The sequence below is a fragment of the Suricata suricatta genome, chromosome 13 (genome assembly GCF_006229205.1).
Source record: "Suricata suricatta isolate VVHF042 chromosome 13, meerkat_22Aug2017_6uvM2_HiC, whole genome shotgun sequence".
Classification (NCBI taxonomy): domain Eukaryota; kingdom Metazoa; phylum Chordata; class Mammalia; order Carnivora; family Herpestidae; genus Suricata; species Suricata suricatta.
The window spans coordinates 23,090,651-23,113,709 of record NC_043712.1 but is presented as its reverse complement, the minus strand read 5'-3'; the positions used below and the strand labels follow the sequence as shown (position 1 = coordinate 23,113,709).

The window sequence follows — 23,059 nt, the reverse complement described above, 5'->3', positions numbered from 1 at the left end:
TCTCTATATTAGACTTCTAGGTTTCTTCTGGGGGGTGAAAATCAGGGACTAAAAAAGTTTGGGCGAACAGTGATCTAGCCCAACCTCCTTGCTTTCGGTGAGAAAAAGGAAGCCTAGATGGAAGACCTAAGGCCCCCGTGCTGGGTCAAAGCAAGGCTGGGACTAGGCGGGGGGTCTTCTGGTCCCTTGGCTAGGGCCCCGGCTTACTAGCTCCACTGCATGCCGGGCTCTGCCCGAGTACACGTACAGGGTGCATGGCACAGTCAGGCTGTGCCCATCTCTAAGGCCTCCCCGGCAGCCTGAGACCTGTGCCTGGGAAGACCCAGGGGTTAACGAAACCGGGCTACCAGTGCCTGGAGCTTGGGTACCAGGGCCGAAGCAATGACAGCCTGTGACGCTCCAGCAGGGGCAGCTGTCCATCGAAGTCAAAACTCTCATGAGCACTTGTTTCAGAGAAAGAAAAAGGGCAAGATGGAATGGTGCTTCTCATTGGGCCACACACTAGAATCACCTGGGGGCTTTAAAGAAACCCACAGATGCCTGGGGCCCCCTCCCAGAGACTGATTCAATGAGCCTGGGGTATGGCCTGGCTTAGGGGGACATTTCAAGGCTCACCAGGAGAGTCCATTATAGGAAAGATTAAGAACACCTGGGCGGGTGGAAGGGCCGGCAAATGACACCCCTGGGCCAAATCTAGCCCACCTGCACTTATGAGTAAAGTTTTATTGGAACGCAGCCTTGTCCTTTCATAGCGTACTGTCTATGGCTGCTTTTGTGAGCCAACCACAGAGCTAAGCAGTCATGAAAGACACGGCATCGCCTACGAAGTCCGAAGTATTTACTACTTGGCACCTTACAGGAAAAGTTTGTTCACACCTGTGCTGGAGTTTCAGTCTTGTGACATGTTCTTTTTTTCTGCAGGAAATTCAATAAATGCGTGCAGTAAAGGTGTTCTACACTGTATGACTGTGAACTCTGCCCATCACTGAGTGGATTCGGCATTTGCTCTCGTGGAGCGTTTGCTCAGGGGCACGGCCTTTCTTTCCCATCACCACCTGCAACCCCTCAGCACAGTGCGCTGTACACATTCCTCTCACCTTCATCACCCACTGTTGTCATAAACAAAGCACAAAGCGGCACAAAGAGGCTGTGTTTTAAAAAAGAAAAAAAACGTCCTGGAACATTCCATTGTGTACTTATTGAAAACCAGGAGGATGGCATAGCCTGGCAGCAAAAAAAGCAGGGGGAAATCATCAGGTGACTCACTCTGTGGTTTAATTGTAGTAAAGAAAAAGTCAACATTGCAAATAAAGACAATAATTAGAAGAGCTGTACCCAGAGTCTGGGGGCACTTACCAGAACTGAGCCGCTATCACCGGGTTGCTTGCTTTATAGGAAAAACAGAAAGGTATGTCATCTTAGAAAGCTGCATCACTTTTTTTTACCACGTGATGACAACAACCAGGGTGGGGATTTCTGTGGCACAGAGGGCTCCCAAGCCCGGGAGGCAGAATCTGCACCTTAGCTCCTTCTTTCTAAAGGAAAATTCTCCTTTCCACTGTGCTAAGCCCTCCAACTCACTCAGCGAATGCTAAGCATGTTCCCAGGGCCAGGCGCTCCCAGATACAGAAACGAGAGACAATTCTGGCTCTCAAGGGGTTCACAGTCTTGACCCAGAGAAGTGTGTAAAATCAAAGACGGCAGAAGGGGACGATAGAAGCTGAAATATAAGCCTGACCGTACTGGGGAGTTCAGGGCAGACTTCTGCAGTGGGGGCAGAGATGTGAGTCTGTGGAAGGGACCATGGACAGAGCTAAAACTTGTTTATCTAGACTTCATTTCATTTCAGTGGCTCAGTCAGTTGAGCATCTGATTTCAGCTCAGGTCATGGTCTCAGGGTTTGTGGACTCGAACCCTGCGTTGGGCTCTGGGCTGACAGCTCAGAGCATGGAACCTGCTTCGGATTCTGTGTGTCTCTCTCTCTCTTTCTTCCCCTCTGCTGCTCACACTCTGTCTCTTTCTCTCAACAATAAATGTATGTTTTAAAAAATTATAAAAAAAAAAAAAGAAGAATCAGGCACTTAACCAAATGAGCCACTCAGGTGCCCCATAAGGGTAAACATTCTAGAAGGGGGCGAAGTATAGGTGCAGTTCTGGCAGATGTCCACTAAGTCCTGAGTGACACAAGAAAAACCTATGAGTAAGTGATATGTAGGAGGGGGCCCCAGGGGTTGAGAGTGCAGAGGCCTTGCCACAAAAAAAGAGCCCACAATTCAGTGCTAAACTAGGAGTCCCGAAGGGAGAAACAATCAAGTGTAGGCAAAGGAGAACCAGGAGGTGGGAAGTGGAGGCTGAATTTAAACAAGTCTAGCTTGCTCGTTCATTGACTGGTCCTGTATGGGGTACACGTCAGCAAGGTGTGAAGCCATAGTAGTAAATGACAGACAAGGCTCATGGAGTTCTGGAAAGGGGGGAGGGAAAAGCACCCTAGGGCCAGGCTAAATTCAAGGGCAGGATGTGTGTGGACTGCCTGTAGGTATAGAGTCCAGAACTCAAAAGTTCTCGATCTGCTCTTCCGTGGCCAGAATTCTGGTTAGCATGAGACAGATGTTCCCATCTGAAACTGTAAGATGGAGGAGAGAAGGACTGTTTTTCCTTCTAAGACACAGCATCATTCGTCTGGGCAAAAAAAAAGTGGTAACCTATGATGTTCCTCAGGTCCCAGGCCCAACAGACATGAAGAGGCACAAGAAAAGAAGTATGAAAAAGCAGGAGAGGAAGATGAACACATCCAATGGGAAAAACGAAAGGCAGCAGACAGCAAAAGTGGCCTGGTTCCTATGAAAAGAATCCCTCCCATTGCGGTTTTATCAAAAGCTTCAGAATGACAGGGTAGAAGAGCAGAACGTTCCTTTAAGAACGGCTTTACCAAGCTCCTTGGGGCTTCACCAACGACACCACAATGTAAAATGCCAAGTAGAATGACAAACACACCACCTTTGAACGTTGAATGTCTCCGGGATGGATAGCGTTTACTAGGCTTCCGCTCAAAGGTGCTGGTTCTTCGTAACCTGGCCCCATGTGTGGCTTGATACTCCGTCCGTCCGCTGGAAAGCAAATATTTTACTCATGTTACCAATATCAGAATATCAGCGCATTATACACATTTGGAAGTGCACTTTTGTTTTCAAGAGCTCCAATGTAAATTTCAACTTATCATGAACTCATTTGGTAAAGTCACACACTAAATTTAGCTTTCCATTTAGCAATAAAATCACCTCTGCCAAACCCAAGCTGTAGGATAGGGGCAGATATTTCCACCAAGAGACAAAGCCCGTAATTTAGGCACCAGACACTTGGCTGTACACACCAAGCAGGTCCGAGGACCTGCGACATCTAACCAAGAACACAAAGATTCACAGATGAAATAACCTTTCATAATACACATCACACGGACATTTAAGTCTTTTAAGATGCTGTTATTGGTGACCACTTAACTAAACCCCAGCTCTCCTCACTACGCCAAGGGAAACATTACTTCTTTCACCAAGGCTTTCTGGGTTTCAAGCCACGTGTGGTCCCACTGCGGTTTCCAGGAAGTACACTGTTTTTATCTGATTGATCAGTGCTTCATTCCAGCCCTACTCTTGGTTGATGATTTATCACATGAAGGGGCCACTTGCCACCAGCTCTAAGTGCCTCCAAGAGGCAACCTTGTCTCCAAACTCCCCTTCCTTCTTCTGGAGGGTGCCTGGTCTGGACCAAATCCTGGGGGAGTATCCTCCAAGGATGGAAAAGCCTGCCTTGGCAACCACCCCAACAGCCATTTCCTTGTACAGTAGACAAATCTGAAATAAGCACATCTTTTGGCATATTAAAGCAAGTTCAAGGACATGCCATGTGTGGGCAGAGGTTATGAAACCATGTGAAATTTTAGAGCTTATAACAGCAATTCTCAGATCTGTGAACAGGCCCCAGAAATCAACCCCGGGAGGGCACTAAAATGCACACTCCGAGGTCTTGTTCATGACTGCACATGTGTGCACCCACAGACTCTGATGACAAGGGGCTCAGAGGAGGTCATAAATCCCCGTTTGTAATAAAACCCTCAAGGAGTTTTCATGTGCTTTGAAAGACATGGTCTTACAATCAGAAGTAAAAATATGTCAACAATTAAATTCTCCATGTTTTCAAGGTCTCTTCATATTCAAACATTTACCGAGCCTACCCTGGGTCCCTTGCACACACATGGAGGGACATCTGCTCTCATTCTTAATCATCGACAGATTTCTTGACGTCGGCACACAAAAAGGCAAGACCCAGACTGCCTGGGGCTGAATCTCAGCTCTGCCACCTGACGCCGGGCAGATTATGTAACGCCTCAGCCCTGGGTGCCGCATCTGTACGACGGAGATGATCAGAGGACCTATCTCATTAAGTCTGCTGGAAGGATTAGACAAGGGTTCATGAAAAGCTCCAGCACAGTTTGCATTTTACGTCTTACCAGTCCAGTACGGCAGCCACCTACCTCATGTGCACTGAGCACTTAAAGTGTGGTTAGTGAGACAGAGGAACTACATTTTAAAATTTACTTAATATTAATTAGTCTCAATGACCACACTATCTACTATTTGAGATGGCCTAGGTCCAGCTAAATGTCAGCTATTCACAATTTTGTTATTAGTCCCATTTTATCAATGAGGACATACGAGGCTAAAACAGCTTTGGTGACTCAACCAAAGGTCAGATCTTATGGAAGAAGCAGGAACAGGTCATCCGACTCAAGCATCTGGACACACAGATCCATTCACTGCTCCATTCACAAAAAAAAAAAAAAAAAAAAAAAAAAAATCACTGTTGCTCCCCCCCTTCAAAACATGGCATCCGCATTGCAAAAAGCAGTGCCCACCTGAATCTGAAGCGAGACCCCAGCCGGATGAAGTCTGATCTGTTCGATTTGCTATTTCCCGGCGTCCGTAGGCGGAAGAAGGCGTGGTGCTCGACCGCACATTTCCAGAGGTGCTTGCAGGTCCTGGCGCTGTCCAGCCGGAATACGAACGTGTGCTCTTGCTCCCGTCCCTTCGAGGTGAAGCACAAGGTTCAATGGGGGCCAGAACAGCCACAAAGGATGATTTGCAGCCGGGAGCCAGGCTTACCTGATCATCGTCTTCCACCACCACCAACGTCAGTTTGCTCTTTTTAAAATCCATTTTGGTAATTTTAGGCCTGGTCAGAGAGAAAACATTTTAAAAGGACAATCTGCAGGAAAACTATCTACACAAACAGCAGTCTTCCTTTCTACATTTTAAGCTTAGATTTGCTACAGAAATCATTCATTCATTCAAGCGTGATTATCCAGAAGTATCATTGCCATTGCCAAACACCCACAAGGATGGGGGTATGGTGTGTTTTCAAAGCAAATCTGGGCGTTGCAAATATCCCTCAATAATCATCCATCACATATAATTCCACCACAAAATAGGAAAAGACATTTTTAATATTAGACAAAACTAAATTACCAAAAGAATAAGCCTATTTTGTTAGCTCCTTCAAAGATTAATATGCCTGTCGGGGTCAGTCCAAGAGAATATTCACAGCCATCTCTTCCCTACAAATAAACGAAGTGACAATCGGTAGAGGGTTCTAACAGGTCGTCACAGAGCAGAATGCAAAACAATTTCCTCACCACGTGACACTTTGTGTGCACATTTACGCATGGCTCAGTCACAGAGAAACCCAAGAAACCCCGTTACCCATATGGTTCTTACCCTGACAACGTGCATGTCTACCCCATACATTTCCAGCCACTTCGCCTTATTCAGATAGGACAGCTCCGCCTGGGCAGGGCTCTTTCCCCTTAGAAAAACCAATGGAAATACATGTAAACTGCGGCTCATACATCCCCATAATTCTGAAGGGCACAGCCACATTCAGGGATGCTGGGTGGTGATTAAAAGAAGGAAGGGACACCAATTTATATTGACAGGAAAAGACCTCCGTGGACAGACTATTAATTGAATAGAGAGATGACAGCAGTGCTTATAACGTGGCACTTAAGGAAACAATTTTTGTGCGTGGACACGGGCATGTCATGCATATGCAAAGTAAAAAGGCTGGAAGGACGCACCACTGACCGCCAACAATGACGGCCTAGAGCTAGGACAGTGGGGGTGTGTGCCGAGGGTGTGGCCCCGTGATCCACATCCACACATTCCTCTGTCTGGATGTGGCATAAGACTGGGCTAGCGTCACTTTCCAGTTTCAAAGCGTCATTGTGTCCCTAAGAAGGGCCAAGGGACAAGAGGAAACCGTGCTAAGTTTCTTAGTCCATGACTGACTTGGATCAGGCAGAGTTTGGGAAGGTGGGCTGGGAGGGAGGAAAGGCAGCACTGGTAATCCAGGCAGAAACCTGTTAGCCTAGGGAGACCCCGGGGAGAAGTAGGGAAGAGCCAACATATAAAGGCCAAGGCTCGTTTTAGCTCTGGTGACCACATGTCTGGAAACAGAATGCTCTACAACACATGGCCTCAAATACGAGTGTCCCTGTAAGGGACAACAGGGCATATTTCTAAAGGGCCTACTCGAGAAGATCCAGGCCATGGACAGAGACCCAGGTGTGTAGGAATGTTCCAAAGCAGAGCCTCCTCAGTCTCTCTAGGAGGCCAGGAGAACAGTGGTGTCCTTGAAAGTGATGAGCAAATCAGGACCAGGCTCTGCCATTCCAAGAGAAATGAGACTATGCTTAGGTCCACACTGTACCTCTCAGGAGAGACAGATGCCGTGGGGGCCTCTGGAAAAACAGGACTGAGGCACAGGCGAGAAATGAAAAGTTGGAGCTAGAGTTTTATGGTCTTGGACAGAGCGATTCTGTTGGCACATCCGAGTCTGACAGACACTGATGCATTACAAAATAAATATATCAGAATGCTAGATGGTAGCATCGAGGTACCTGCACTCTTTCCATCTCTGGAAGATATCAAATTCCATCGCTTCTGTCTGATTTGGAATGAACCGAAACTCAGACACAAGCTCTGGCGTGTGTTCGGGAAGCTCACATTCCCCCAGCTCCGCTGCGAGTTTCATAAAAGGGAGGAAAACAGGAGACATTGAATGCTTTCAGTTATTGCTGCAACCAGGTCCAAAGGCAGTTTGCATGATTACAAAGCACAGGTACCCCCACATGCAGAACTCCCTGCTTTCAGGAGGGCTCAACTCCCCCACGCCCACATATACGTTCAGAAACCCCAAGAATCATCCCAATGTCCTCCCCATCGGGCAAAATACCATTATCTTAGTTATTACTGTCTCTCTCTCTCCACTATTTCCCCATACCCGAGGAGGCCCACCTTGTATTTCTCCCACAAAGTGGTAAACCCAGATCTGCAATAAAAGGCAATTGCAGGGAATGAGGACCTGCCTAGAAACATCCATCTAACAGGGCTCTCGCTACGGGTGGGTTGGAGCAGCACTCCGAGTCTGCAGTGCTACAGAGGACCAATCAAGAATTCAGTGCATGTAGAATCTGGGGGAAAATATGCCAGGAGGGAGAGGGAAGGAGGGAGGGGGAAAGGAGGACGGGAGGGAAGAAGGGGCTGGGGGGAGGGGGGGCAAGGCTGCAGGAGCAGCTGCGGCAACTCAGCCAGAACAGGGACGGAGACAGCGGTGCGGAGGGGAGCAGCCGCGAGAGTGGTCTCAGCAGAAAGCCCAAAGTGCCCCGCACGCTGGTGCTCTCTCGCCAAGTACCCCACAGGATGAGGGGCCCAGGACATAGGGGGCCCCATGCCCCTGAGGCACGGATAAGAAAATCCAGTCTCCCCACCAGGGACCCCACCCCTGCAGCTCAGGGAACAAACCCCAGAATGGAAAGGAACCCTCCAGAGGATGCTCTAATGCCCTGCTACACAAAGGCTGGTCCAGCATCAGCACCATCTGGGCTTTTGCTTGTAATGCAGACATGGAGGCTCCACCGCGGACCTCCTGAAGCAAAACCTGCCTTCCCGCCAGATGCCCAGCTGACTGGCACAATGCTACTTTGAAGAGCACGGATCTCCAACACTGGTTTCCCAACTTACGTGTGTATCGGGGTCCCCCAGGGGGCTCGCTAAAACACACACGCTGTCGCACCACACCCTCCAAGATTCTGATCCCACAGGTCTGGAGGAAGGCCTGAGAATCTGCATTTCTAACAAGTTCCCAGATGCTGCTGCTACAGCTGATCCAGGAATACACTTTGAGAACCACTGCTTTCCACAAGAAATCCTATCAACTGACCAGCCAGCATGTGTCTGAACCCCTCCACTAATAGCAACTCACTAAGTACCCAGCAGCCTTTTCTAATCCCAGAGCCCACCTTCCAGGAGGGACTCCAAGTAGCTTGCAGAAGCAGATGAATCTTTTCTGTCCATATAGACAAAGCAGTACTACCGAACTCAGTGGGGTGGTGGGAGGGTGGTAAGAGGCACTGCCTGACCCAGGGTGGGGACCTGCTGAATGCTTCCTCACCTGATCCAACCCCCGCCCCCCCATTTGCAACTCTGAAGTGGGCGGCCCCTGAAGACCATCAGGGTGGTCTGGATCAGGGTGTGCAGCTACTTGGTACCTTGGGCAATGTCACAGATGAAGATTCTGCTCTAGAAATACACCCAGAGAAGGTAAGGGCTGGGCCCCCAAGGCCACCACTGACCAATTACCAAGCGCTCACCCTGAAACCAGGGACCTGGCGAGGCTAGAGAGGCAGTCTAGGGACAGATCTCCTTCACATGGACCCCCCTTCCATGCCACCCAGGGGCCAAAGTGAGGCAACAGGGCCCTTGGGTGACCAGTGTGTCTTGGCAAGACCACTAACATCATCAAAAACACCGGAGGGAGAAGGCAGACAGTGATAAGGTTTCCCTGAGACCGGGCAAGGGGGCCAGTGCCCCTCCTCACTGCTCCTGGACCGCAACAGGCCCAAGTGATGCCTGGAGAGATTCTGAGATAGCATGTCTGCCTTCCAAGAACCTGCCAACAGAAGGACACTTCTCTATCTGCAAACTCTGCAGCCTGGGTCCTGGCTGTGGAGGGTGCAGAGGGCAGTGGCCACAGCTCAGACACAGGAGGGCCGGAATCCCCATGCTACCGTATGCTATCTGTGTGACCTGGGCAAGTCACTTAACCGCTGTCTCTGATGCCCCACTGGTAAAATGAGAGCTGCTGCAAGATGAAAGATCGTGGCCACACAGCAAACGACTATTCCGCTTTCCCCACTCTCTTTCTTTTTGCCTGGATTCACCTTCAAATCTATCATAAAATCAGTCCCCCAAACGGCACTACCTTTACTCAGGACCACAACTCTGGAGGGACACCATTAATTTAAGGATAACCACAGCATGAACATGTCTTCAAGGCTCAAGCAAGGGAGGAAACACAGCCTCCATTTTATTCAAACCCAGAGACACTCCAATGATCCCGATGGCCCGACGCAAGTTGGCTCCCCTGTGGTTCAACTAGAAAGTAGGCTGCGGCACTCTCCGATGGGAGGTGGGAAGAAGGGGCCATGGAGGGACAATGTGACAAGAACTTCCCCACTTGTTCCCTACTTCAGCCTTTCCGTTTGTACTTGAGATAATGACTGCATCTTAAATTACACTATGTAGTAGTTCCAACTCACATGGGTAATTTCCCCAAGAAAGGCTCACAGATAGCTGATCTCATTCACGTCTGCCTCAGCCCTGGGGCAGGGCAAATGGTTCTACCAGAGCTGGACTTTGTTGAGTGTGGCGATGCCTTCTTCACTCAGAGGGAAGTGGGGCAGGGGATGGGAGTGGGGGAGGATGGTGATCTGTGTACCTTATGCTCTAGTTCAGGACCAGTGGATTGATGGCCCCAGGTCTGACAGGGATGTGACTTCATCCCATTAAACTACAGCCTGATATCGATTGCTGGGCCACCAAGCTAAATGGTAAAACTTTCTGGAGCCTCAGAAACTCTAGAGTGGATGCTACATGGCCAGCTGGTGAGATCTGTACCTGGCCAAAATGGAGAGCAGACTTCCATGCTCCCCAAGCCATTACAGATCCCTACAGCACTTACCAAAAGGACTGTTGAATCAGGAAAATGTAGGCGTGAAGCACTTAATATTGTATTTGGCATAGATATTTATAGATGGCAAGACTGTCACCTCTATCACCTATGCTTTCAGACCTCATGGCAGGCTCCCCCTTCAACCAAAGTCTTTGAAGGGCCTCTCCAACTTCACTGGATTCATTCTGTACTTACTGAGCACCTATTATACGCAAGACCCCATTAAAGAATAAGAATTGAAAAGTGACTAAGGTATAGAATTGTCCCGTCATCATTAAAAACCATCTTTATGACAAAATACACGTACTAAAAATACCAAGTAGAAAATCATATTGAAAAATTGTATATGACTGATCAGAATTACATTTTAAAAACTGCATCCAGTCCATAGAAACTCTGATTGTCTATGGATGGCAGCATGATGGGTTCCTTCCCTCCTTCAACTTGTCTTGACTATTGTGCTGCTGTCCTGATAACTCTATGATAATGTGAGCTGAGTTTTGAATTTGAAGACTTAGATCAACTTTTAAAGATTGGGAAATAACAAAAGTTGGAAGCCAAATCTTATTATGGTATTCAAAATTAATTAGTAATTATGAATGAATACATCATAATTCATTATCCCAGAGAAGCTGATGAACACACTGGTAAATGAATCCATAACATATGTCTATCTGATGTACTGATAAGTTACATGTTAGTATCTTCTTAATACTGGAGACTTTAGCAAGTGTTTCTTGTGCATTTTAAACTAAAATCCACCAGTGCAAAATATGGAACAGTCAACATTGATAATCACGTGGACAAACCTCCTACCACCTAACTCCTACCTATAAGCAGATGACTCCCTGTCAATGCTCATGGCCTGACCTCTCTGATGGGGCCAGATCTACACACTCAAGAAGCTACCGGAGGTCCCACTGGTGCCTCTCAGCCAAGTGGTCTGACACAAATGATCTCCTCCACTGGAGCCAATTCTTCTAACAGTTCGTGGCTCCTGTCACTCACTGTTGGGAGCAGTCTAGGACTGTTGCCTGACTCCTCTCTCAACACTGATGTCTAAAGACCAGGTCCTTCTCCTGTACCACTAATGTTTTTTGGTGCGTGCGTGCGTGTGTGTGTGTGTGTGTGTGTGTGTACACACCTTGTCCTAGTCAGTTTCCTTTTATTACAGCAACACCTTCTTACTGCACCCCCAAGCCCTGGTTCTGGTCCAGTCCCTTCTCCCCATCACACCCAGAGGGCCTTTCTAAATGCACACCTGACCAGGCCTGCCCCCTCTTGAGAGCCTTCAAAGGCCTACTGCTGCTGACAGCATGAAGGACGTGCTCTTTAAACAAGGTTCAAGGTTGTCCACTTATCCAGGTTCTTGAACTTCCACCCTCTGACATCACTCGACTGCTGGTACCTCTCTGCACTGTTCTACTCTGTGTCTTGATTCCTTTGTTTTCATCCACTCCTTTGCCTTCCAAGCCTCCTGCAAGTCCTCCTGAGGGAACTGTACTGTACCCTGGCTGTGGTTTTGCCACATCCTCATGGGACCCGAAGCTACTTGGGGCGGGAGGCCAGGGAACTGCGCCTGGTACACAGGATAATCAATTGTTGAAATGAGAGAATAATGTTAAAATGCCAATTACCACTAAAGAATGTACCTTGTAGACAGAGAGCAGCTAATTCCACAGCCGTTTCATATGGGCATTTCAATCTTGAAAAAGAGAGAGGAAATGAATTCCATATATGAACTTTAACACTCATAACTATACAAAACTTCATTAGAGTCATTTTTCAAAAGGTAGTGCTATTGAGATAATGATTTTTCTCAGTGGTTTCTATTTTTGCTGTCCACATTAAAGAATGCAAACAAGCTGACTTCCAGTCCCTATTTCGCAAAGTCAGTTCGCATCACAGAGCAAGACGACACAACCTAAGTATAGTTTCTATCAACTCTGTGGGCAATTTTACTGAATTTTGCAAGAATGGGGAAGTTTGGGAAACAGAATAAAAAGCCTTCCCTTTGCCTTGTGATTTTTGAAACTTACTTGATAGAGTACATGCGCTTTTTCAAGCTGCCTGAACTCTTTCTTGAAACCAGGTCATAATGTTAAAAATAAACAGACAGACACAATATCTAATACTGCCAGGACAGCTGGAGACACTTAAGTGTTTTAATAAGAATAAGTAAGGCGTGGTCACAGAGGGGTACCACCACGCCTCAAATCACTGATCTCATTCATACTTGATATTACACATTCAGTTAGAAAAATAATAATGACACGCATTGGTATAGCACTTCATAGTTTTCAAAGCCTATTCATATATACTGTCGAATTTGGTCAATGCACAGACTAAGATAAGCACTCCCCATCCCTCATTTTAGAGAGGAGGAGCTCAGTGTCCAAGTGTCATGCTCAAGGTTGCCAGCTGGTAGTAGGCGTGCTGGGACCAGAATGCCATTATGCTTCAAAGTACCATTAATCCGGCCAAAGTGCATGTAAACTGCTAAGTACTGTACAAATGCAAGACATCGCCATTAATATTTTTCCAAACTGAAGACAATTACTAGAGTTAAGAGGCCTGTAGTATGAGGAGCACAATATGCAGAGAGAAAGAAAGACAAAAATACACACACACTCATAATACGCACACTGAAGATCTGTATTGCATGGCTGAATAAGGCAAATGTATACACTATACAGTCTACTTGAGCTAGCACATAGATTCCACGAAGGTTTTGAAAGCCTACGTTTAATTCAGAGTTTGCAAATTCGGAAATCACTTTTCAAATTTCTTTTGGGTTATATTCAAGATCCAAATGAGTTCTTGTCAATATCAGGTATTGCTTTTTAGATTCAGCAGAGTCTTCGTTTTTCATGTAACAGAGAATCAGCGATATGTATGCTGAGAAATGACACAACTGTAAAGGCTATGACCACTGAAATTTCAGATCTTGAAAATACAGCACGTGAGACCAAGCACGTCCATGCCAAGGCTTCTTGGGCTCAACAATCATTGTCGCCAGAGGCCTGGTATTGAAAAACCATTTCTAAGAGGGGAAAAGGAAATGAGATGAGTTGTCTAAACCTCCTATCAGAATTAGAACATAACCTCTTTACGTTGCTTAAATGCCGATGGTGATGAATGAGACTTCTGACTCTCCAAATACTTGTAAGTGTATACATACTAATAAACGTATCTTGCTTGCAAATACGACAAAAGCCATTATGAATGGGGCAGTGATGTGATCAGGAAGAGACGTATTCCCAAATGCACATCACTTGATATTAAATGCTCTTGGAAATGCTACAAGCCATATAGTAATCATTTAAAATAAGATGATGATGACAGCGATACAAGGATTAGACTCACTTTACAATGCCTGGTGTACTTTTTTTGAATTTTGAAAAGGGAACAAGGGTAAAAGAGTTAAAACAACAACAACAACAACAACAGTGATTCAGAAATACACTATGATCTATCCTGGGTTAAGAGTTAGAACAAAAGCATACTTACTTTCCTGAAAGAATGTCATGCCTGAGTTGTAAAACAAACAGGTACCTGACAAACATACAGAAAAGTCAACAGAGGATACTCTTTTTCAACTGCTTCCAATCCCCAACTTCCCACCACAGCCGCCCCGCCCACCGCCCAGAATTCTGCATTGTAAAAAGGAGTCCAAATCAAATGAGAACGTTGGTGGAAGCATCTCCCCCTGAGTCTCCAGGAAGGCACCCCCGAACCCAGTTAGGCAGGGGAGTGCATGTACAAGGTTCGCAAGATACTTCTTGGAGGATGGAACATGGAACACTGGATAGTCTGATGATGGCCTTGGCAGTACCCTTGGTGCCTGAGAGGAGAGCGCTCTCTCTCTCGCTCTCTCTCTCTCTCTCTCTCTCTCTCTCTGTCTCTCTCTGTCTCTCTCTCTCTCTCTCTCTCTCTCTCTCTCTCACACACACACACACAGGCAACGTAACCAATCAGACAGACAGGGCGGCGTCACTGGGCTTGGCCCTCAACCAGTCTCACTGGCAGACTCTCAGAAGAGTGCAGATGCTGGTAACAGAAAGTTCACAGCTGACTGTAGTTAGCAACTGCTTGAGGCTTTTTTCCTGATGCAGGTTAACTACAGACTCTGTCTTTTAAAAAACAAGTGAGCGTGCACACATGCACACGTGCACACGCGCACGCATACACATACACCAAAAACCCTGGAACTCGGCTGCAGCTGGTTATGGGGTAATGAGAAACGGGGAGAGGAAGGCAGCAAATAACACACATGGAGTTCACCTAAGTAAAAAAGGTAAGTGTCTTGGCTTAACTAAATGGGTTTTTGTTTTTTACCAGGAGGACGTGGGCAACAGAACCATTCATAGTGCTTTGCAAAAGCCAAAGCTACCCACACTCTACTCTATACCTATGGAATCTGTCTTACATGCAAGAGTGATTTGCTCAAAAGCTTCCTAGGTGTTTCTGATTCACATAACCCTGGTTAAGAATCAACAGCTTTGATGATGGCTAGAAACAGCATGCTTCATAAAGGACTCTGAACAGGAACTCTAAAATAATTTACTTGAACTTTGAAAACAATGCAGATAGTCACTCACTGTTGGAATGGATATAGGCGAATGAGTGACAGTGACCCAGAAATCAAAAGATGGGGGGGGGGGCTGAAGGCTCTAGTATATTCTAGAATGTTCCTGCTTCTGACAGCTGCCTATCCACCAATGAACTGAGTACTCAGAACAAGGAGAGAACACAGTGCTGAATCCAGTGCAGAATCCAGCCAGAGCTTCCAGCTCCTACAGGAAAACCTAACGATGCAAGCCCAGTAGGCCTCTCCAGTGTAGAGGATGGTGATAAGCAGTCTTTAAAGCGTTACTTAGGTGGTCCCCTCCAGGCTTGTGGCCACAACCATGGGCTGACATGTCACCACTACTGTCCATCACAGAAATGACAAGGAGGTTCTGGGGACATTCAAAGCAGCTGAAAGTTGGGTAGAGGATCTTGCTGACAGAAGGGTGACTGGAGGGAAATGCCATGTGTAAAATGTTTTTAAAGCCTCTTTTGCTTCAACACTGTTTCTGAAGAAGTCTAGGAGGCAGGCTTTGGTGGGCACGCCTTAAAAGAAATCCAGTGGGGCTGAAAGATAACATGAAGGGATTCCAACAACTCTGATATTATAGCAATCAAGGGAATATTGTGCAGCCCCTTAAAAAAATAAGATGGCAATCTGGGACTAAGAAATGCTCTGCCAATACCTGCCTTCCCTTTTTGTACACGAAACAAAAATAAAGTGCCATAGAACAAGTAACCAGTTTACCCCACAGTCCGATAAAATAGAAATGTGACCAGAAAATAAATCTTTAATTTTGATTCACTAAGAAAAGGGCAAAACGAAGCCAAGTGTACATTTTCAACAGAATACAGGGATAAGCACAGGGAAAATACAAAATAACTCTTGCTCAGAATATAAAGTCAGCAGAGAGAAGAGGCAGACCCAAAATTGAAAGGACCCACAAGTTAGGAGGTAAGTGCTACGGGGGAGAGGGGTCATGCTCTACATCTGGTCCTACCTTGTAAACTCTTCACGAAGGTTGTTTGGTTCTGAAGAATAATATTTAACTCGAAAGTGCAAAGCATAAGCAGGTCCAACTGAACATACGGAGATGGACGATTGAAGATGTTTTTTTCCCAGTTTTGAAGATCACAGAATGGACAAAAGGAAACACATGTTACATCAGGTAATACGTTTGTTGATACCGGGAGGGCACAAAGGAACATACACAGCTAGAGAGTTCTTTTCAATCCTTTCATTTGGAAGACAAAAATGTGCTTTTGCCTTGATAAAGGCGGCTTAGCTAGTAACTCATGCTAGAATAAAACCCTAACCATCTAGATGAATTACTAAGAGCTGACATTTTACTTTCACCCAATTGCCAAGATATTCCAAACAGATACTAGCTTTTTACAAAATACTAAGTGGGCTAAAGGAAAGTGACATATAAACAGCAAGGGTTCTGTATTCCAAAAATACAGTGAGAACACTTTAAAGTATTACACTTTTTAAAAATTACCCACGCATAGACAACACTCAAGAAATGGGGTTGCCGCACCTGTAAAACCAGGGAGCTGGACCAGGCGGTCAAAAACTCCTGCTTTCCCATTCACTGAGTCTACTTTAATAACTCATTAAAAAAGGACTCTAATGGGTATAAAGTCATGCTTCTGGAGAGCGTATTAATCAGTTCTCATTGGCAGGGGTGCCAGATTTCAAATGAGAGCACAGTCTGTTTTTTAATATCTACCAAAAACTCTTATCCAAATTTTAAACTCTAACATTTGGCCAGCCTTAAGAAATGAAAAATCTATTTTAAAACACTCCCAAGTTCTGATGAAAACATAATACCTCAAAACACTGGCAAAGGAGTTTTTACTCTCTGATAAAAGAAATAAGCGAGGAGGCTAAGGTCTGCTTACTTACTTTTCATCTGCTTTTTTATGGGTTTGGAATGGTCCAGCCAGTGCTGAAAGGAAGAAAACGTTTATTTAGGAGCAGTTCATCGTCAAGACCAGAGAGCCCACATTTACCCTCCTCTATAAATCTTAGTACTTCTACCCATAAAACCAGGCATCGGACCAGATCAGGGTTCGGAGGCTGGGGGTCTGCAAACTGCCTGGGATGGTATGAAAAAAGAAACGTATGTTTATGCACATTAAGCGCATTTTTTCTTGGAAGAGTTCGTTTTTCAAAGGCGTGCCTCAAAGAACCTAAAACCCTTTAACAAACTGCTCTTTGAAGACTCTTCTAGTCTGTAGAGCTGAATTTCTCAAATCACGCCCAAACTTCTGCAACTATCCCAAGTCACCATCCGTGAGTAAAGACCATGAGCCACACTGCCAGGAATCTCTGAACATGCAGGGCTCTTGTGGCTTTGTTCCTCTAAATGCCAAAATTATGAAACGAAAACTCACAACCCCTTCATTCTTTCGCTGGGAAGAGGACCCCCAAGGAAGATGGGAAGACAGGCAGGGATTTGCCTGAGATAATCCTGCACTGGTCCATGAGGACGTCCCAACTCGCTCTCATTCTCATCAGAAAAACACTGGGTCCTACTTCCCGCCCCCAGGAAACCACAAAGCCACATCTCTCGTACGCAAGTTTCTCTATAATGTCTATGTTGTTGATACTACAGTTCTGATGAGACTCAGCAGCTTGACTTCCATGGAAAACAGCATTTAGGAACATCACGCTTTTGGCCCCTACCCCTGGAGGACTGGGACAGTGCACTTCAATCATCTGTTTCCTAGGCCAGGCTCAGAGCATAGAACCCAGCAGGCCCATATTAGATTCTTAAGAAAGAAATACATGCTTGATATAACTTTTTTAAGTAGGTGCCACGCCTAGCTCGGAGCCCAACATGGGGCTTGAATTCACATCCCTGAGATCAAGACCTGAGCTGAGATCAAGAGTCACTCTTAACCGACTAACTACTCAGGGACCCCTCGATTTAATTTTTTTAAATGTTTATTTATTTATTTATTTTCTTTATATATGTTTATTTTTGAGAGAGAGAGAGAGAGAATGTGAGTAGGGGAGGGGCAGATAGAGAGGGAGACAGAATCTGAAGCAGGCTCTAGGCTCTCAGCAGAGAGTCCAATGCAGGGCTTGAACTCACAAACCATAAGACAATGACCTGAGCCGAAGTCAGATGCTTAACAGACTGAGTCACCCAGGCACCGCTAGTGTTTATTTATCTTTGAGAGGGGGGAAAAGGGTACAGAGGATCCAAAGCAGGCTCTGTGCTGACAGCAGCGAGCTCAATGCAGGGCTCGAATTCATGAACTGGGAGATCATGACCTGGGCCGAAGTCTGATGCTTAACCTTAAGCCTGAGCCACCCAGGTGCCCCTGGACATAATTTTTTTAAAAGAAGGCAAAGAGGAATTTTCCCCATCACTCCATGTCAACCCAATACACACTGAAACTTCACCATTATGGTAACATTTGGAATGACAGCCCGAGTGGGTTTCTCATTAGCTGCTCAGAATCAGGGGCCCCTCTGCTGACTGCCAATATACTTTCAGAAGCACCTTCAATTCTGCACATTCTAATAATGAGAAAGGGTGGGACTAAATTAGTACAGTGCACTCTACCCCTCACCAAAGAGTCCATTATGACTGTGTGGGAGGAGGGGAATACGGAAACACAAAAGCAAATAACAGGTGAATTATAACACAATAAGCTGGGAACAGTGCAATGGGAGTCGTGGGCTCTTGTCATTTCCACCCTCCAGCTACGCAACCACAGTAAGAAAGGAAGATCAGCCCAGCAGGACGCAGATCTCAAAGGCACCGCACCCCCCAGGATGCTTTATCTCACTGTTTGTAGCTTTGAATTGGAAATGACCTATGTGTCCATCAACAAAGGATTTTAAAAAAGCGGCTCATCCACTTGATGAAATACTATTCAGCCTTTAAAATTGATGGAAGCCTATTTACTGATGTGGCAAGAGACCTACAGCTCAACAGTTAAGGAAAAGAAAAAGAAACCAAACAAACCAGGATCCTGTTTATATAAAATTATTATTTTCTATTATAATACGTCCAGAAGGATTTACAGACATTATTTTTTGGATGTGGAGCTATGAATACTGTTTACTTTTTTCACTTTTCTGCATAACTTTTTTACTTTTAGTGACAATATTATTTTCATGGGGGTGAGTCATGTTGTCACTTCCATTAATTCATTCATTGCTTGCCCATCAGGCATTGGATGATCAGTTTGCCCCTAATTTAGAATTCCATATCACTGCTGCTGTCAACCAAGCAGAAACCCTCCGACTTTACCCCCAAAAGGACTACAGATACAGACGTGATAAAAGTATATTTACTTTCCTGCCAAAGTAAGTATCACACTAATGGCTATGACTAAACTCTTTCTTCCCCTCACTTTGAAATGAATTCGCTATTACCCTGCAAAGAAAGTTCTCTCTGCAACCAGCCTTCTAATCTCATTAGCCCCAGAGGCTCACAGCTTAAAGGGGCTTGTCCCATTTCTTTCCTTCTCGTTTGCTTGCATCTGGAATAGAATACATCAATCCCACTATTCCCCTCCCTCTGTTGTCAAACTATGATCTTGGTCCCAGTCTGACCTGTGTTGTTTCCTTGGTGGTGGTTTTCAACCCTGGCTTCGCACTGCAGTCACGATGACCCAGGTCCCACCCGAGAGCCATTAAACAGAATCTCAGAGCATTAGTGTTTCTTAAAGGCTCCCGGTGTGCCCATTAAATATATAGTGCTAACGTTTTCCTCTTACCCAGCAATATATCCCTACTGGTCTAGGGGATTGTGACACTTCCATGACCCCTTCTGAAAATTGCTGTCTGGGCTTTGTAAGATCTCAAGCAATCTCAGGGTTTACTGGCCAGTGGTCTATGGTTGGTGTTAATTGACAGTTCACTGCTAGTGCTCCTACTGGACAACAGACTGCTTTTCCCTGAGGCCATGCTGCTAAAGGCGCTCCCTTATGCCTACAGGCTGGCCTCCACCCTTCCTGCACAGCCACAAGGCCCTGTCAGGATGGAGGCTTGTGAAAAGTCTGGGGCTCATGAACCTGGGAAAGCAATCAGAAACAGTTTCCTTTTAAAAGCTCCTTGGCCCTATATAAGGTTCAGATCAGGTTGCTTGCCTGCATCGGAGGTGATAAGAAACCCAGCCATAACCCTAAAACAAGACATGATAAAACCAATCTTGTATCCAAGCAGTTCAAAATGACCTGCTGCAGGAGCAGACCGGCTCTGATTACTCCTATTTTATCCCACAAGACTACCTCATGATGAATACCGGGACCCTATGGCCCGAAATGCAATTAGTAAATCATATCCTACACTCGGCTTGGAGCCCTAAATTCATCTAGACCTGTCTTAGATGTTCACCTGCATGACGACTAAATATTGCCACACTGCCTGTCTGTCGGTCAAGGCCAAGGCAAATGGCTCCAGCGCTCCTAGCACACCATAAAACCAGTCACTGGAGACAGACGGGCGCATTTCTAAGTTCAAAGGGCATGACATTTAACTCAAGCATTCTAACAAGTGTTTGAAAGGTGGTTTCTGATCTGAATTTCTCATCCAAGTCCATCTGGCAAAACCCTTTCCATAAATCAAGATGAGAGATGATTTGGCAAAGCCCATCTGTTCTGACAATACATCAGTTCTGGAACTCTGACATGTCTAAGGCTGGTTGTAGCACTGAGTTGTCTAAAATCTATACAGAAGCACTTGAACCACAATGGCCAAGAGAAACCCAGGGGTAGAAAAGGGCCTAAAATCTGCCTGAACAACCCAAGCCCTCACCATCAAGTCTGAATGGTCGCAACTCATAACTGGCTTCCTAGTACCTGTAGATTTTCTTAGCTTACAAAGAGTTTCTAGTTTGTGTTTAAATTAGAGCTGGAAGGAATTTGAAGAGATAATCATATCCAAAGGATGAGAAGAGAAAGAAGGGAAAGGACACTTTTGGAGCTTGCTGTGTGTGATATGATTTATAATAAGAAATATATATTTGGTCTTAGTTTCTGGCACAGAGCTAAAACCCTCGGAATTTTCTAAGCCATAAGAGTAATAAAAGGGTCTTGACATTTGTAACAAACCCCTTTCAACCACACCAGAGTTTATGTTAATGAGGTGACTTATTTTTTAAACATTTAAAAATATTTATTTACTTTTGAGAGAAAAAGAGAGAATGAGTGGGGGAGGACAGAGAGAGAGGGAGACATAGAATCCAAAGCAGGCTCCAGGCTCTGAGGTGTCAGCACAGAGACTGATGTGGGGCTCGAACTCACGAGCCGTGAGATCATACCTGAACAGAAGCTGGATGCTCAACCCACTGAAACACCCAGGTGCCCCCATGAGGTGACTATTGAAGAGCTATTGGGGGCTGGTTGTCAAGGGACCAACCACATGACTGGAGGGCTGAAACTTACAGTCTCACTGTGCTGACCTCTGGGAAAGGGGAAGGGGCTTGGAGGTTGAATCAATCACCAATGGCCAATATTTAATCAATCGTGCTCTTGTAACAAAACCTCCATGAAAACTCAACTCAGAGAGCTTCTGGGCTGGTGCACACAGAAGGCCTTGGAGAGAGATGGGTGCCCAGGGAAGGCGTGGAAGCTTTGCACTGCCCGCCTCACCCATCATTCTCTCTATTCATCTCTTTTGTCTGGCTGCTCCCAAGTTACCGCTTTTTATAACACACTGGTAATCTAGTGAGTAAAATGCTTCTGAGTTCTGTGATCTTCCTAGAAAATTAATCGAACTGAGAGGGGGTTCGAATCATCGACACTGCGAAAGCACAGGTTACAATCTAGATGCGTGACTGGCATCTGAAGTGTGGGGTGGGAAACAGCCTTGTAGGACTGATCCCTTAGCCTGTGGGATCCGAGGCTATCTGCAGGTAGAGAGCGTCAGAACTCATTGCGTGGTGGTGCCGGAAGAAACACACATTGGACCGGGTCACATCCATCGCTCGCTCAGGTCTCAGAGCAGATGAAGGTGGTTGTGCAGAGGGCAAGGTGTCCAGGATCACAGTGCTGGTGAGGCAGAGGCTGGGTCAGGAATCAGGCTGCGTCAGTATCCAAAGCTCGGGTCCACTCCACACAGTAGCCTGAAGTGCCTTCTTGGCCTAAGGAGGGATAGCCCCTTCTCATTCAGGATGGAGCCCTGTAACCCCACTTATGCCAGCTACTCGAGATTTCCTTGAGGATTCATCTAAGTCAACCGCAGAGACCCATTTATCAATAGCTTTCCATTTAGCATCAATATGCATGCAGGTAGGAAAACCCTCCCTCTGCCAGCTTTCAGAGACAGGCCGCAGGGACACTTGTGGCATTTCTTGAGCTGTTTCACACTTTTTTTGTACTAAAATAGGAGGCGGCAGAAGATCAGAGTTTGAGTGCAGCTCTGCCACTCACCTGGGGTGTGGCCACGAACAAGGCCCCTGAGGCTGCTTCCTCTTCTGTGCACTGAGCTGTCCCCTTAACACGCTGGAGAATCCACTGAGCGGCTGTGGAGCCACTGAAATGGAAGGGTTCCCTGCCTCTTACAGTACCATACACCACTACTAGTGTTTCCTAAGAGCACTTCCCTCCAAGTACATCTGAGACGGTAGGAAAGCCCAGTGGCGTCCGCACCGGAGGCAATGTGACGCATCCACCAGAATGAAGACGCAACAGCCCGTTAGGGGTCCACTGATCCTCTCAGCAGCCACCACATCAGTGCCAACCTCACCTCACAGCCCTGGGCCTCTTATTACCCATCCACACGATTCTAGGCTGCAAAGACCAGAGGAAAAACCTCTCACAAGTCTAGAGACAAAAGTCACCTTTTCTGGATTCCTTGCTGCAAAGTCTTAACACCATAAAGTGCTCCCTTTTCATGTTGGGAGGGGCTCTGGAAGGGACTTGCAATGGCCACACCCCCTGCCCTCCAGAACACCGCCCCCATGGCCACACCCCTGCCCTCCAGAACACCAGCACCCAGGGTTGGGAGGGAAGCTCCTGCTAGATGGGGCTGGTGTGACCCTTGCCCTAGATCCCTGCCACTCTTCTCCCCTCTGGCACCGCATTCAGCTCCTCACAGATACTCACAGGTCCCTCTCCAGGTCCCAGAGTGAGGACACACCCCCCTGTATTCCAAGGGACCAATGAGATGGTCCGTCTCCCTCACCAGAATGCAGCAGGCAAGGACAGTGTCCTGCATACTCCAGCCCCACAGAGACTGCCACTGAGTAAGCTCCAAGGCAAAGTCGGCTGAATAGCTACTGACTAAATGCATCCCTCCTGCGGGCACGTGCAATTGGATGGGCGAGGATGAGATGCCACTGCAACTCAGGAAACAGCGTGGCCTGCTGGGCAGTGCTAACCTTTGGAATGAGACCAGGTTCTGAATCTTGGCTCTGTCCCTCACTTTAACCTTTACAAGGTTACTAACGAACCTCAACTT

General features: G+C 46.4%; 1 protein-coding gene across 1 annotated transcript in view; it reads right to left on the bottom strand.

The window, feature by feature from the left end:
* EPB41L4B (erythrocyte membrane protein band 4.1 like 4B) overlaps positions 1-23,059 on the bottom strand; it is a 134,542-nt gene that overhangs the window by 65,115 nt on the left and 46,368 nt on the right. Inside the window, 11 exon segments of the mRNA XM_029919634.1 lie at positions 1,357-1,387; positions 2,998-3,107; positions 4,910-5,079; positions 5,157-5,226; positions 5,520-5,608; positions 5,769-5,856; positions 6,950-7,070; positions 11,715-11,767; positions 13,573-13,617; positions 15,633-15,711; positions 16,541-16,583. Of these exon segments, the coding sequence (XP_029775494.1) occupies positions 1,357-1,387; positions 2,998-3,107; positions 4,910-5,079; positions 5,157-5,226; positions 5,520-5,608; positions 5,769-5,856; positions 6,950-7,070; positions 11,715-11,767; positions 13,573-13,617; positions 15,633-15,711; positions 16,541-16,583 (899 nt within the window).